The sequence below is a fragment of the Lontra canadensis genome, unplaced genomic scaffold (genome assembly GCF_010015895.1).
Source record: "Lontra canadensis isolate GAN:19392208 unplaced genomic scaffold, GSC_riverotter_1.0 scaffold13, whole genome shotgun sequence".
Classification (NCBI taxonomy): domain Eukaryota; kingdom Metazoa; phylum Chordata; class Mammalia; order Carnivora; family Mustelidae; genus Lontra; species Lontra canadensis.
Genome location: NW_022631007.1, coordinates 10,183,625 through 10,199,876, shown reverse-complemented (window position 1 = coordinate 10,199,876; position 16,252 = coordinate 10,183,625). Strand labels below are relative to the sequence as shown.

Here is a 16,252-nt window from a genome sequence, read left to right as displayed (position 1 = left end):
AAAAAAAAAAAAAAAAAAGACAGAAAACATTCCTTCTGTCGTGGCTCCTTGACAAGATGGCGGAGTTGTTCCTGGAACTCAGTTCCTGGAGCTGCTCTGTTCCCCGACCTGGCTCTGGGGCTGTTTGCAGGCTCTGGGCCCAGCCTTCCTGCTCTTTCATGATCCACTAGGTGTCTGTTCAAAGAGTGTCTTTTTGTTCAACCTCCATAGAGCTAGTCTGGCTGGCAAAGAGCCCTATCTGATACAAGGATGTTTGTGAGTTATTTACTTACTATTTTCAAGACCAGGAACTTCTGAGGAGCACAGCAAATATTAACTCATTAATACTCATGATCCCACGAGCTACGTACCACTTTCTTTATTTTACAGATGGAATTAGTGCATGGGGTGGGGGGAGCAAGTCTCATGCCCAGGGATGCACAGCCACGAATGATGCTGGATGGTCCCAAATGAGGAGCTGGAATTCCACCTCCTGTGCTGGCTTTGAGAACATAGTCTGTGTTCTCAAACACGAGGCTCTGCGGCCCCTCATTACAAATTAGAACTGTTCACAACACCAAGAATAGTCAATAAGAGCCAACTGCAATTGAGGCTTAATGAAAAATAAAAGCTGTGATAAGGACGATATAGAATCATATTTACTGACATGTAACAGTGCTCATTATACACAAGTAAGTGAAAAATACTGATTAAAACACATTTTATTATTAAGACAGTATAACCATTGCCCCCTCCTAGCTGGTACTCACCCCACCCTCATTCCATTACAAAGCCTGGAATAATTTTCATCAAATTGGCAAGCATGGTTATTCTCCTTAGCCGGAGAGGACTAACAGGCATTGCGCTTCTTCGTGGTAGAAGATGCAAGGTATAATAGCTTGGAACTTTAGAGGGGATGTTCTGATATGCCCCTAGCAACTGAACCCCTAAATACTTACCTATATGGCATATACCGGAATTCTTAGTAGGGCTTATCTCTCACCATCTGAAGTAAGTGTGATTCAACAAGGCTTTCAGAACACAACACTTCCTGCTTCTCAGATCTAATTTACATACTGTCATAGTGATGGTTAATTTTATGTGTCAGCTTGATGGACCAGAGGACACCCTGTTTAAACATTATTCCTGAATATGTCATTGAGGATGTTTCTGGATAAGATCAGCATTTTAATCAGTGCACTCAGTGTGGGCGGGCACCAGCCACATCATTAAGGGTTTGGATAGAACAAAAAGGGGAGAAAGGGAAATTCATTCTCTGCCTGCCAGCTTAGTTGAGCTTGGATTCACTTCACTTACTCTCTTGGATTTTCTACTCTCTTAGACAGGGATTTACATTATCTCTTCCTCTGGTTCTTGGGCCTTCAGACTTGGGCTGGAATTATACCTCTTCTTTACTGGGCCTCTGGCTTGCAGGTGGCATGTCGTGGAGATTCTTGGTTCTGTTTCCCTGAAGAGCCCTGATTAATACAGTCATTGCTATAGCAGACCAATGTACTGTATTTTAGTGACCAGGCAGACTAGGTTCCTTCCAGCTATGTTTTAACAGAGAGAACAGGAAAATTCAGATGGTCCCAGGGCAAGACTGTAAATATGGACTGCTGTCCAGTTTATGTGAACATGAACTTCTGAACTTCTTCTTACCCTATTTCCTACTAGGTACGTTAAAAGCACATGTAAAAGTTGCATAGTGTGTACACCATAAGCCATACTACTCAGCTCTAATGAGGATACCACATCCAGAACAACAGCTGGCTTGGTCCTACAACTTAATTACAGTTATCTATTATTATTATTATTGTTGTTGTTGTTGTTGTTGTTGTTTTAGAGAGAGAGAGAGCACGTGCAAGCAGGCTGGGAGGGGCAGAGGGAGAGACAGAGAAAATCTTAAACAGACTCCACACTGAGCATGGGTCTTGATTCCATGACCCTGAGATCATGACCTGAGCTGAAATCAAGAGTTAGATGCTTAACTGAGTAAGCCACCCAGGTGCCCCTTGATTACAAGTCTAGTAGCCACGAACCAAGTGGCTTGACTATTTCACCATGGGAAATTTCAGTTCCACAGACTTCCACTGGGAATTTCTTAAGGCAGTCATTATTATCTCACAAGGCATTTTATAGGTTAAAGGACCAGTTCATCCAACTCTCATGTGTGTCCTGATTATATGCTCAGGACCTGGGGTGGCTCTAAGGATTGAGTGGACCCCTTGTGACATGGATATTACCTGACTTCCATATACTCCACTCTAATAAGGATCGTGTTGGGGCTTTGCCTCCCTAGAGTAGCATCAAATCAGATGTTGTATTCAATAATCTTTGAAAAATCTATGTATTTTCCATTCTCTGACACATAGTTCTAGATTAAAAGAACATCGGTCCTTTAGGTGAAGATTGAAGAAATCACTACATGTATATTTGCAGTTCTCATTTCCATCAGCAGGTTTTGGGTCCAAGAATTGACTCAGGCCTGGAAACTGGGCAAGGGATCTTGACTTTTCATTGGGGCAGCTGAACTCAGTTATCTGATCATCAATTTTTAATCACTTTTGATGGTATATATGAAGCAGTCTCCTTGTTGGCTACCCATCTGTCTTCCTATAAGAACACCATGTCCTATTAGCTATCTCCAGAGACATCCATGGACCAGGCCCCCTGGCTGTCATTCCAACCTTGCTCTCCATTCCAGAAGTTACATCATCTTGCTCTGACAGTTAAATGCTGCCCTTTGCTTTTGTTGTCCACTCATTTCCATTGCTACTAGGGAATCCAGTTCTGTAAAACATGCTTACATTTTTCCAACCAACAGAGAGTAGCCCCTGCTGAACATCCCAAGAATGCTGGTGCCCCCTCAGCAGTGCACTGTCACCTGGTTAAGTCAACGTCTCTGAGGCTTCCTGAGGAACAGTCACCTGAAGGATGGGATTTCCAACTGCAGAAAGCAGAGCCATGCCGATTTCACTTTGATTTAGACTCCCCCTTTCCATAATCTGTCCCAGCAGGTCCAATATCTCTACTTCTGTTTTGTCTAGTGTGAACCCTGCCTTACAGCAAGCCTATAAGAGCCACCCAGGAGCACAGTAGAACCATCACCTTGCCAGGCTAATGAAGCTCTGTGGCACAGCAGAGTGCACCCATATCAACAATTCTCCTCTTTCCAGTTTTGCATCCCCCTTTCTTCATTTAGGATCCAATCCCAGACACAATCCCCTGGCACCTGCTGGTACACACTGGCCAGTCCCATAGCGCCATTGGACTAGAAACGCTCTCTTCACCTAGCAGCTGTACTCAGGACATTCCCAGTCAGGGCGTGTGGAGACTACTCTGCAGGGTCCTCATTCAGGGAAGAAGTGGGGTGATAAGATCTGTCTCCAAAGTAGGGGCAGGAGTTCTCTTCTGAAGGCCCAGTGGGTTCAGGGGGATCTGGAGTTCAGAGTTCTCATATACATCTTCCTAGAGAGCCCCTTTCTGAGTTCCAGGGCTTCACTTCTTCTTCATTAGTGCCCTCCCTCTGACATTAGAGACCATCCTGAGCTTAGAATTCAGTCTTCTCTAAAGTTTTACTGTTCTTAAAATTCGGGTCAGGCCCTCCGTACTGTCTACTCTCCAGCTGCACGTATGAGGATCTCTCTGTTTAGGTGGTGATTAAAAGATTTAAGCCTGTCATTTATTCTTTTCAACATATTAGAGGCACTTAGCAATAACCATCAAAACCCATGGTTCTGCTATAAACACTGGGGTACAGATGGCCCTTCTTTTCACTACATCTGTATCCTTGGGGTAAATACCCAGTAGTGCAATTGCAGGGTCATAGGGAAGTTCTATTTTTAATTTCTTGAGGAATCTCCACACTGTTCTCCAAAGAGGCTGCACCAACTTGGATTTCCACCAACAGTGTAAGAGGGTTCCCCTTTCTCCACATCCCCTCCAACACATGTTGTTTCCTGTCTTGCTAATTTTGGCCATTCTAACTGGTGTAAGGTGATATCTCAATGTGGTTTTAATTTGAATCTCCCTGATGGCTAGTGATGATGAACATTTTTTCATGAGTCTGATAGCCATTTGTATGTCTTCATTGGAGATGAATACCCAACTTTTGTAGCAACATGGACGGGACTGGAAGAGATTATGCTGAGTGAAATAAGTCAAGCAGAGAGAGTCAATTATCATATGGTTTCACTTATTTGTGGAACATAACAGATAACATGGAGGACATGGGGAGTTAGGAGAAGGGAGTTGGGGGAAATTGGAAGGGGAGGTGAACAATGAGAGACTATGGACTCTGAAAAACAATCTGAAGGGTTTGAAGAGGTTGGGGGAACCAGGTGGTGGGTATTAGAGAGGGCACGGATTGCATGGAGCACTGGGTGTGGTACAAAAACAATGAATACTGTTATGCTGAAAATAAATTTTAAAAATGTTTAAAAAAACCCCCATGGTTCTTAGTTTTACTATTTCTCTTTTCATAAATGTCAGGCCATCATATCAGCTGGTGTGCCTCTTCCCCTGGAGCTCATCCAGTTTCCTACAGGTGAAAGTTTGGGCAATGGCACTGTTATAACATCCCAGGAACTATCAACATTCTGCTTGTCACCATCTGGCTAAGCAGTGATCCAACATCAGAACTCTATCCTTAAGGCCCATTTGCTGGGACAGTTACCTGAAGTTGGGTTCCCTGGAAGCAGAGGCTGAGATAAAGTCTCTTAAGTAAGTGATTTATTATGAGAAGTTTTTCAGGAGAAGAAGGGAGAGGGAAGAAGGATGGCATGGTGGGAAAAACCAAGCATGGATATGGTCCCAGCTGGAGACTAGCTCTAGCTTGATCTTCTGGGGAATGCATGAGCATGAATCACACCAGACATTGGTCCCACCTTGGGGCTGGGGGGCCAGCTCCCAGGTCCAAGAGGTGTTAACTCCAGATGAAGCTGGCACTGGCAGAACACGATATTTTGGGGAGAGGAGGCATCCGCAGCCAATCCTCACAGTGGATGGGAGATGAAATTTCTGCCCCAAAAGGGAATTTTCCAGGATACCAACACCCTCCACTATGCCTGTGAACTGCTCTCATTTGTTTCTTCAATAGCAAACACTTCCTTGAATTTCCTCTCGAATTTTTCTTCCAGTCTAAGTCCCATTAGGCCAAAGTCATTGTACTGTAAAGAAAAAAATTATAAGGACAAAAATAACAATCCTCATTGTCAGTGTTATTAGACACCTTGCAATCAAGAAGTTTGAAGACCTTGCTTAAACACCTAAGTTACATTAACCAGGTGACACTTTAAAATTCATGCAGCTAAGAGTAACTGTTGTTTCCTAAATGCACAATTACTTCTCATTAAACAGACAGGGATGGGAAATCATTGCTTACCTGAGACTTTGACTTATTTGGTTTGGGTTGTTTATTTTAGTGAGACTTAGAAAAGTCATCTATGTTCCTTGCAACCATCAAAGAGCTAGTAGTCTAACTACAATCAGCCATCTCCTTCTAGTCCTAGAGGACTTCTAGTCCTCTCTGGTGACCCTGTAAGACTACATACTCCACTCACATGCAAAGGAGTCTGAAATTGGGACTTCTAAGAGTTTCCAGTGAGTTTATCTGGGGAGAGATAAGAAGGACGACATAACTTTAAGATGCAATTCTCTCCTTGTGTTTGAAGCGGGCAGGACTCCACTGTTCTTTGGGGACACCTGTCACGTTGGAGCAAGGGAATGAGCTCTCAGGGGCCTGGGGTTCTGGTTGCAGAAACAGCCTCTGACTCACTCTTACCCTGCTATGGTGAGCTTACGTCCTGAATTAGAAAAGTCACTCCCTTCCAGAACCCTTCCTTGTGCGGGCTTGTTGTAAGGTGAGGGAAATGTAAAATTTTCCAGGCACCAGACTATGAGGGCAGAGTGACTCAAAGGAAAAAAAAAAATGAAATGAAGGCAGGGAGAGCCTGTACCTTGTAAGACACCCTGTGGTTCTGAAAGATGAGACGCATGTCCTGCACGAACTCCCCTACTTGGCGATAACCATGTTTATTCAACTTCTTCTTGATTTTGTCCAACCACATGGGTTCCTTCAGGTTTTGAGAAACCTCTCTAATCTGGTAAGAAAAAAATATCAATGGAAGAGTTACTGGCATAGTTCAATGTCCCCAAATCCAGCAGAAACACAAGGTACAGATAATGGTGGCTCATGCTCTCTGTCTCATGGGATTCAGATCACAAATCCCTCCGGCGCCTGTGTGAAGGGCCCGGAACATCACAGTGGCCTGGAAGTGTGGTTGGTTGTTACTACTTACATAGTAATAATATGGGATCTTCGAAAAAAATGAGCTCTCTGAATGGCAATAAACCTTCAAGAGGAGGAACTCACATTTCTGCAAAAGAGGAAGGCTGTGAATAAAAAGTCATTTGGTCAGGGTGGGGGTGGGGGGGCTGTTTGGAGACATTAAACCTATACACATGCCCAGGCAGAGATGTGACTCACACCAGTGATCTGGAAGTTTCCCCAAACATGTTTGGCTCTTGGAAACAGACATGTAATAACTGAGTTATTTCTTCCACAATCAAGTTCTGGTATGATTTCAGCATGGTTGAGACATGGCTTGGATAAACAGACTCCTTTGGGGCGCCCTTCCCCCCCCCACCTGTTGGACTTCTCACATGTACAGGATAAGGAGAAGGCTTGGGGTTTTCACCCAACTCACCAACTGCTCCTCAGGCTGCATCTGTCTCTCCAGGACCTCAGATTCCCCGTGACATGGCTGCCTTCCGAAAGACTCCATCCTGCAGATGGTGCAACTCCATGGGCTCCTAAGAGGTTGGGCACGAGTGGACAAGGGCCAGGGCCCTGAAAAAAGACCCTGTTCCAATGGCTACCACTATCCTCCTTTCAGGCATGGCTGATGGACACAGCTGGGAGATTAAGGGGTGTCCCAGAGTCTCCAAGACCCCCAACCAGAACTTAAGCCTACAACCCTCTTCCCATCTACAGTGGTACCAGAAGACTCAGTGCATGGAGGGTGGTGTCAGGGTGAGTGGTGTGCTCTCCTTCCCCTGGCAGAGCTGCTAGGAGCACAAGATACCCTGCCTGTCACACCCAAGTGTCAAAACTGGGCCTTAACCACTGGTGACCCAGGTTTCTATCAGCCCATTGAGCCCTTGGTAAAATGCAGGAACCAGACAACGTTTTCTGCCTTTTCTGAAAAAGCACAAAATGCAAACAGTTGATGTTCCCTTCTTTGTGAATAGGGGCCTAGGCTGGAAAACTCCTTGAAGGGACAGTAGCAGTATGAAGGCAAGGGATGCAACCACCACAAGCCTCAGCATCCCAGCCTCAGCAAAGAACAGTATTATTCCCTGCCAGTGTCTTTAAACATCTCTCTGGACCATACTACTGGACCCCAACATCCGACCCTGCTCTTTCTCTGCTTTGACACATAGGTTCCTCCTATTGCGGGGGGAAGGCTTCCTAATCGGGGCCAGGGGACTTTATCTCACAAACCTCTCGGTTTCCACAGGTGGGATGTGACAGTACTCATGAAAAGATCTCGAACAAGTATCACAGCAGAACAGCTTTCCTCCGTTCCGGCACGTCTCACACATGTCAGAGTTTCCCAGCTAGAAGGTGAAAAAAATGTCCAGGTCCCTGGTGAGATACCGACAGACCACTGCTATGGGAATCTAGAATTTGAGACCTTTGTGCGAACCTGCCTGGACACATCTAGCTTCTCCCTGAGGTATGAAGGAGCACCATGGGGTGGAGGCTTCAAAAAAAGTTACCTTCTTCAGTGACACTTGGGAGGAGGTGCCTGTGTGTCATGCCAGAAAGTCCTCCCTATAAAACCAGAGTATCTAACACAGAAAGACTAGCAGCAAAACAAGAAGATGGTTTTACAGGAATCTGAATACTGTTATTACTTTGCAGATAAAACAAGTTCCCAAGAGAAAGTGTTAAATGTATTTGCCTATACCACAAGGAAGACAGATTTATGGAAAGATGAAATTTTGAGAATTTAATAAGATAGCATAAACCCCTTAATGTGGAAAGTGATAAAAGATGAAAAGACACTCATTAACAATATTTTGAGTCGTGTTTTGGGATTTGGGGTGAAAATACTTATGTTGGATGAATTGGGTTCTGGTTATTTCTTTTGTTTTTAAGAATGGCCATGTATGAGGAGGTGCTAACCCCAATGAACATCTAGCCAAATTCTCCCATTCAATGTTCCAGGGGATCCTCAAGGATATCTCCACTGGGGCTGAGACTGCTCTGGCATGAAGCTGTGGGGCCATTTTTCTTCTCATCAGTGCAGGCACTCATAGATTACTATCATCAGTCTCTAGGAAGTGATGACCACTCTCCCCAGAAGGACAATGAAATAACAAATTCAGCCAGTGTTTAAGAATCTGCCATTTGTATACTTCCTAACAGATACATCTGTTTGTTTCTTAGTCCAGCTGCACACTAAACTCATCCAGGAAGATTATGTAAAATTCTAAAATCCTGGTCCCAATACCAGAGATACTGAATCAATTGGTCTGGGTGGGCACAGCCATTGGTGTTCTTTTTAAATTCATAAAATGGGTAATTTGTGCATCAGAATCATTTGGGACTTTTAAACAATCCTAATGTCCAAAACATAGCCTAGATTGAATAAATCAGAATTTCAGAGTGGAATCTAGGCAATGTTATTTTTCAAAGGTCCTCAAGTGATTCAATGTTGAGTTAACCCAAGTTGAGATTTAGCCTGGTTATTAGGCTTGGGGATATTATAAGTCAATGTTGGAATGGCCCATAGTATCTACCCCTGGAAAGATTATGAACAGGGGTGAGGGTCTATGTCTATCCCAAACAAGCCACACAACACTGGAATTGAGGGCTGTTTAGATGATTGAAGACTCCCTCAGTTGGCCAAGTGTCAAAATCAATGTGGATAAGATCTAAATCTTGTTGAGGGATTGCTCTGAAGGTATAGTGTATACAAACCCATCCGAATACCCCTCCTCTGTTGGATGTCCTGTGTCAATCTTACTGCTTGATATCCTCTGTGAGAGCTGCCCCCTGGAGTTGTACAAAGATGACTCTGCTTCAAAAGTTTATTTTGATGCAATGAAAGGAATCAAAGTATGATTTAGCATAGAGAGAGCAGTCACCCATAATTTTGACAGAAATTATAGCAGGTAGCCATATGGGACCACCCTGTGATTGGCTATGTGGTGATGGTTTCAGCCCTCACCACATTAGCACCTTGATGGCTCCCTCAAGACTGGAGACATGGCCTCCAAAAAAGGCCACTTGCCCTGCATGCACTTCTCTGCAGGACTCACAATAGGGTCTACCCCCTGGAATCATCACCAGTTTGGCCAAGCCTGTTCCTTCTGGTGGATCTTAGCTCTGCCTGTACCTTGGAGTGGATGTTTGTGATTTTCCTTTCCTCCCCTATTGCCTTATTTAAAATGCTATTCTCCCAAATTTGCTCCTTAACCCTAATCTGCTGGCCAGCTCTAGCTATTACCACTTTAGGCCCTGGTTCTAGAGACCCCAGTGGTCTAAAGCTCTGCCTCCTACACTCACTTTCAAGGGGAAATGAGGAAACAGGAAGGAAATAGGAAATAGGAAAATAGGAAAAATATTTTCACACAGGGACACCAACTCCAGAACCACCTCCCTGGTATGGGTGCCGCATCTGCTCTTCTCCACTCGTCACACACAGCGACACATTCCAACTGATTGTGAGCATGCTTCAAGGAAACACAGCAATAACAGTGCATAGAGGAACAAGGCCTCGATTATTCTGGGGTTAGAGGTATAGTACTTACATAAGGGTCAACCAAGATGTTGTCTTGAGGCTTTGGTATTGTCTGTTGAAAAGAGAGAAAGATTGAATGACAATATTGAATACAAGGATTGCACCCATCCCTTATTTAACAGCTATCTGTGCAGGAATTCAAGCCACAGTCTACCCATTATTTCATACTTTTTGTATGGACCTATATATCTACTTGGAGAATAAAAAGCACCACAATACCACTGTTTGACCCAATGCAAACTCAATTTCCTGGATTTCTGACCCAAGGTAGACCTTTATAAAACCAGGCAGGGAGTCCAGCCCTGGTTTCCACAGATGGAGTTGGAGAAACTCCACTGGTTCTCCTATTTTGAAGAACCCTCAGGCATTTTTCTCTACTTAGAAAGTATCATCCCACCAGGAAGAGTTGCATTGGGAGAATCAGGTTGAGAACTCATCATCAACAGCCCCCAGTGACCACAGGACCCAGAGTCCTGGAATCCATGGAAACATACCAGAGAATTGCACTGACTTTTGCAGTCCTCTTAGGGCACAGCCTCAAAGATAAAATGTGCCCAAGGTCCCCATTGTGGCAGCTTTTCTTCCAGAAGATCATCCTTCTCTCTCCTCCCAAAAAGATGTCAGCTGGGAGACTTTTCAGAGGTAATTGATTATCACTCACTAAACTTACAGTGCTTTTGCATATTCAATAGAATGACCAGGCATCCTTCCCTCTGTAATGTGGTTTTTATCTCCAGCCCAGAGCATAGTAGTCATAGACAAGCGTGATCCATGGGACAATGACGTGAGAAGTGTCCAGTCATTGCCTGTCTCTCTGGGTGATCTAAAATCTCCCACCCCTCCCCAGGTTAGAATTTGAGGTTGAAATAATCCTTGAGGTCAGGAATATTGTTTCAATCAACTTTAATGACCACTAGATATTTAGTATGGGCTTGACAATTATATGTTGAATGAGTAAATAAGTGACTATTACTTAGCTTAGGAAAAGAGATTACTTGCTATCTCTTAAGAAATATTAGCATACAATATACTGGAGGAATATATTATTTTGCAACACTGCAACTGTCACCAAAAGATATTAGTGGCCCTTGTCAGGAGCCAATAAGCTATCATGTGATATCAAGAGTGATACTGAAGTTTCTGAAAGCCAAGGGGCTCCAACAGCAAAAGAGATTCTGGGAGGCACAGAGGACCATAGGGATAATAATGGATTGTAAGATCTTCCATTCTGGAGAGAGACGTGGAGAGACGCAAAAGGTTAAGAGAGGAGAGACGCAAGATATAGAGGCAGCTGAAGCTTGTTGTAGAAAAGTATTGCACCTATAGATAAGGGTAGATCCTGTCGATAAGAAGTTGTCAGTTGACAAGAGTAATCTGACTATTTTATCTTATTTTTTAAAGTTTATTTTAATTTTATTTTTTAAGTAAGCAGTATGACCAACATGGGGCTTGAACTCATGATCCTTAGATCAAGACTCACATGCTCTACTGAATGAGCCAGCCAGGTGCCCCAAACAGAGTAACTCTTGACATCTGGGAAATGATACAGATGCTGGTCTTTAATATACTAAACTGATCAAATAATAGTTTCCCTTTAGGAAATCCAGTGGATGCAATGTTCCAAGGACTGAAAGTTTGAATGATCCAGAACATCAGAAAATCACATTCCCAGTGGAAGATGAAGTTTCATTGGCCAGCTAGGCATGGCCTATCTTAGAAGTCTATGAATGTCTTAGATGGCCATTCTTACTTGAAGTATGTGAGAATGACACTTCTCTTCTCCCCCTCTTTCTCAAGTTCTTGTTCATACTCGATCTTGGAATATCCATCACCTTGGAATCTACACTACACTTAACCTGTTTATTTGTTGTCTACATAGACTTCTTCTATAGAGGAAAAAACCATTTTCTCAGATAGAAAAGAAGTCTCTACATGCCCCCCCGCCGCCAATGTAGCCAAAAGGGTAGCCTCACAGTAAACAATTTTCCAGATCTGCCCCTCCCATATGATACATCAATCTCCCAAGAAGTTCCTTCCCAACAGCACCATCCTCAAGTAAGGCAAGTAATTTCCCCTGAGAAAAAAAGGTCTGTGAGTACTTTTTAATGAAAGGTGAAAAGGGATGAAATGAATTAGAAAAGGAAATATGCCTTTTGTTTCCTATCTCATGAAATGATTTGGTTTTGTCTATGTCCCAGAATGGACTATCTGCTAGAAAGGGGTTGTCTGAATCATTTAATGAAATCACCATTAGATTTCATTAAAGTTGGACAATAGTAACGATGATTTAAAAAATCTGTATTTGAGTTGAATATGACCCTGTACCACCCTTTTCCCCCTAAGATTTATTTATTCATTTAAGAGACAGAGATAGAGTGCATGAGCAGGGGGAGAGGCAGAGGGAGAGAGAGACAAACAGACCACCTGCTGAGTGGGGAGCCTAACATGTGGCTCAATCCCAGGACCCTGAGATTGTGACCTGAACTGAGATCAAGACCCAGATGCTCAACTGACTGAGACATCTAGGGGCCCCAACCCTATCTTATTATGAATTTTTTTTTGTATTGCATAATCATGTTTGCTTTTACAACTTTGACACCCTTACAACATCTGCACCTACAGTTAAAACATATATATGAGGTCTGTTTTGATGACTCCTTATCATCTCTACCTCAAATGATTTATCATTCAAAGAAGATCTTGCCTTTTATACAGCATAATCTTCGAAGTAGCAACTCTGAAGTCACATGCCCCCCCCAAAAAGGGGGCGGGGGATGGAGGAAGATGAATTATAATTATCCAATTGAATACTATAAATAATTGTGCATATAATATCAGTTATGTGATGAGAACTTATAAAAAGTGACTAATAATCACCTTTCTTCTCCTGAAATATTTTCTTGGAGGATTATGTAGAAGTCCTTTCTGAAAGATAAAAAGATCCAAGTTTGTGGCTAGCCTATGTTTCTATTTTGTAAGTCTGGCACTTCCAGACTCCTCCCATATATTTCTACATGGATGTCCCACTGCCAGATCAAAGCCAGGGTGGTTAAGTGAAAAAATATCTCCCTCTTCTCAGCTGTACTTCTAGAATTCAATCAGTGGTTAGAATTTCAAGCATTGGAAAATCATCTTTAGAACATTTTTCCTTTCTCTTGTCTTTTTTCCTAAGTTTTAAGAGGTTTTCCTTCATCTCTTTGACACCTCTCTCTTGTTTTCCATTCTCACCAATGCCACTCATGCTGAATCCATACACCAGGACTATTCAATCAACACACATTTATCCCATGCGTACTGGGTATCAGACATTCTGGACAATCTTGGACACACAAAGATGGACAAACCCTAGTGGTATCTTGAAAGAAAAAGAGAATGCATGGAAGGATAAATATAAAACAGTATAATAAAGGTCTTAGTAGTGGGCTCATGGAGTCCAGGGAATGGAGGACCAGGCTAGGTCATTCAGGGACTATTCAGAGAAGGGAGACATTTGATATGAGCATTGCAAGTTGCATATAGGTATCTTTGGCCTGAAAGACACTGAAATCATTTCAAGCCCCCAACGTTGTCTGAAATACTGTTTTAAATATGTCATTGCATGCCTCAAAAGACCTCACTGATTTTTCATTGTCTATATTACGAGTTTAAACTCCTTAGGCTGACATTAAATCCTTCGTAAACAACCCCCATTGATGGATCACCCCTTATCATACACAGCCAGTCTACCCCAACCCACAGAGCTACTTTTGTTGTGGTTCTGGTTTTTATGCCATTCTTTTTCTGGAGCCTCCTCTTTCTATTTGTTTGACTGTAGACAGTCTTGTTTCGGTGCATGAAGTTTTCTGCATGCACTTGGGTCACAGTGACCTCTCCCTCCTTCAAGCTCTGGCCTCTATCCAGACAGAGCCCCTTTACAACATTAATGTGCAACATTATAGGGAGGTTAAGAATGTGGGGCATCTCTCCCTGGGTCAGCAGATAAACTCAGGGGCATCAGATTTTTAGCTATAACTCAACAAAAATTTGGTGAGCAAATAATGACTGTACAACAAGGAAAGTCACATCTACTCCCGTCCTTGGAATACCTCCATTAGCCATCGTAGGGGCCTCCCACCACAACGCACACTCATCCTCCAGTTCTTTGATCTTTCGTGGCCTCCTTTGACTTCAAATTGCTTAGGGGTGAACCATCTTCCATCCTCACTCTGTATACACCTCACCAAGACTCCTGTAAGACCAGAGTAAGTTGAGCCTCAGTCCTCTTTGTCTTCAGAACTCAGATGATGAGCTCCCACCACAATGCATCTGGAACCACCCAATTTGGGCTCAAGATTTATAGCAGGAGAGTCTAGCTTCCATTTTCAGCCTTTGGAATGACCAAATATAGCCTGTAAGACACCTTAAAGGAGATTTCCTGCCTTGGGGCAACATTTCTTTAAAACTTTGTACAATAAAAGGTGATAATTACCATCAAAATCAACCTTTTAAAAGTATTTCAAAATCATCTACAAAGGAAAAGCACATGAACCTGAAGAGTGAGAGGATCTCAATTTGCTGGGGACAGAGAACAGACCAGTCTCCAATAGCTTTTGGAACAATGTGAAGGAAGAACCTCAGGTTGAGACTGAACTTAGAATGGTATCACCTGACATCTGGAGCCTTTATTACATTTTTTAAAATCCAGTGCAATGGCATTATTAAGCAGAGCTTTTCCCTTCCCTGAAATCATGGATAGCTGATATTAAAAATAATTATGAAATGTTACCCAGTGGAAAATTAAGCTATGCATAAAAGATAATCATGTGCTAAACAGCATTTCTCAATCATTGGGGAAATGCAAATCAAAAATATCATGAGATACCGCTTCATACCCACTGGGATGGTCATATTTAAAAAATCAGACAATATAAAAAAGAAATCAGACAATAACAAGCATTGACAAGGATGTAGAAAAATTTGGGCTCTCAGACATTGTTGGTGGGAGTGTGAAATAGTGCAGCCGCTGTGGAAAACATTTTGGTGCTTTCTCAGTAAGTTAAATGTAGATTAAGCATATGATCCACCAGTTCCACTCCTGGGTATATAACCAAAAGAATGGAAAACATTTGTTCCCACAAAAACTCACACATGAATATTCAAAGCAGCATTATCCATAATAGCCAAAGAGTAGAAACAACCCAAACTGATGAATGAATGATGTATATGGTGTATTCACACCGTATGAAATATATTATTTGGGAAAAAAATGGAGCACCAATACATGCTAACACATGGATGAACCTCAAAAACATCATGATAAGTGAATAGCACAGTCATAAAATGGCACATATTATATAATTTCATTTATATGAAATACCTAAAATAGGCCAATTTATGAAGCAGAAAATAGATTAGTGACTGCTTAGGGCTGGGCACCGGGATGAACTGGGAATGCATACCAACTACAAATAGATGTGGCATTTGCTTTAGTGGGGGATAGACACATATGTTCTAAGATTAGATTGTGGTGATGGCTGAATAATCCTGGGGAAACGCAAGCAAAATTCAACATTGAATTGTACACTCTGAGAGTTGAACTTCATGATATGTGATTATATCTTAGTTAAGCGTTGAAGTATTTTACATTGATTATGTAAATTAATTCCTCACAGCTATACTGTGAGGCTCTCCAGTTCTAAATTCTGTGGTCTCACCGCATCCAGCACCCTGTCCTGGTGGTAATCATCCATAAGGGAGGAAGGATATGAAGATTGAGGCTGAGGGCCTCTTCCCTTTTATCTCTGGTTCACTTCTCTTTGGTTCTTTGGGCATTGTGGGAGTGATCACTTAATATGTATAATTTCTGGAAGTATAAAAATGTCATCTTAGGGATCCCTTCCTCCTTTCCTCAATTCCTTGAATGTTGTTTAATTCACATAGGTAATTCCATACTGTAAATCAAGTAGACCATGGAACCTACCTCGTTTCAGTCTCTTCTTATATAACATCCCCTTCACCTTACCACAGGTCACAGGAAGTATTTGAGAGTGAAAATTCACACTATCATCTCTGCGCCTTCTTGACCCTGAAAGAGAAGATTTCCTCATTCCACCTCATTTTGCAAATGCACATGCACCTCTCTAACCTTGTGGATTTTGTTCTTGTAAAATACAGAGGTGCTTAGGGAAGTCCATGCTACAAATCTCTAGCATCAAAGGCTTTCTTTCATGTGATATTTTTGATACATAACTATAGAATGTCTACCTCCATTTTACCCTTCAAATCCCACACAAACCAGAATGCTTTTACAGAGAAATAAGTCTTCAGTAAAACTGCTTTATTCCCAATCTAGTTAGCCTTGCTGATTCTTACATGACAATGAATTCTTATATGAAATTCTTGAATTTCAATTCAATTTCAATTTCAATATAAGAATTCAAATAAATTCTTATATGATTCTTATATGAAACACACAACAG

General features: G+C 42.3%; 1 protein-coding gene across 1 annotated transcript in view; it reads right to left on the bottom strand.

Moving 5' to 3' along the window:
• Window positions 1–4,691: 4,691 nt before the first annotated feature.
• SP140 (SP140 nuclear body protein) overlaps window positions 4,692–16,252 on the bottom strand; it is a 72,515-nt gene continuing 60,954 nt past the window's right edge. The window contains exons 20-28 of the mRNA XM_032857446.1: window positions 15,754–15,858; window positions 13,880–14,022; window positions 12,672–12,719; window positions 9,805–9,846; window positions 7,487–7,602; window positions 6,690–6,795; window positions 6,282–6,359; window positions 5,940–6,083; window positions 4,692–5,150 (exon numbers count right to left, since the gene is read on the bottom strand). Coding sequence (XP_032713337.1) covers window positions 5,043–5,150; window positions 5,940–6,083; window positions 6,282–6,359; window positions 6,690–6,795; window positions 7,487–7,602; window positions 9,805–9,846; window positions 12,672–12,719; window positions 13,880–14,022; window positions 15,754–15,858 — 890 coding nt within the window. The 3' untranslated portion in view covers window positions 4,692–5,042. The remainder of the gene's footprint in view (window positions 5,151–5,939; window positions 6,084–6,281; window positions 6,360–6,689; window positions 6,796–7,486; window positions 7,603–9,804; window positions 9,847–12,671; window positions 12,720–13,879; window positions 14,023–15,753; window positions 15,859–16,252) is intronic.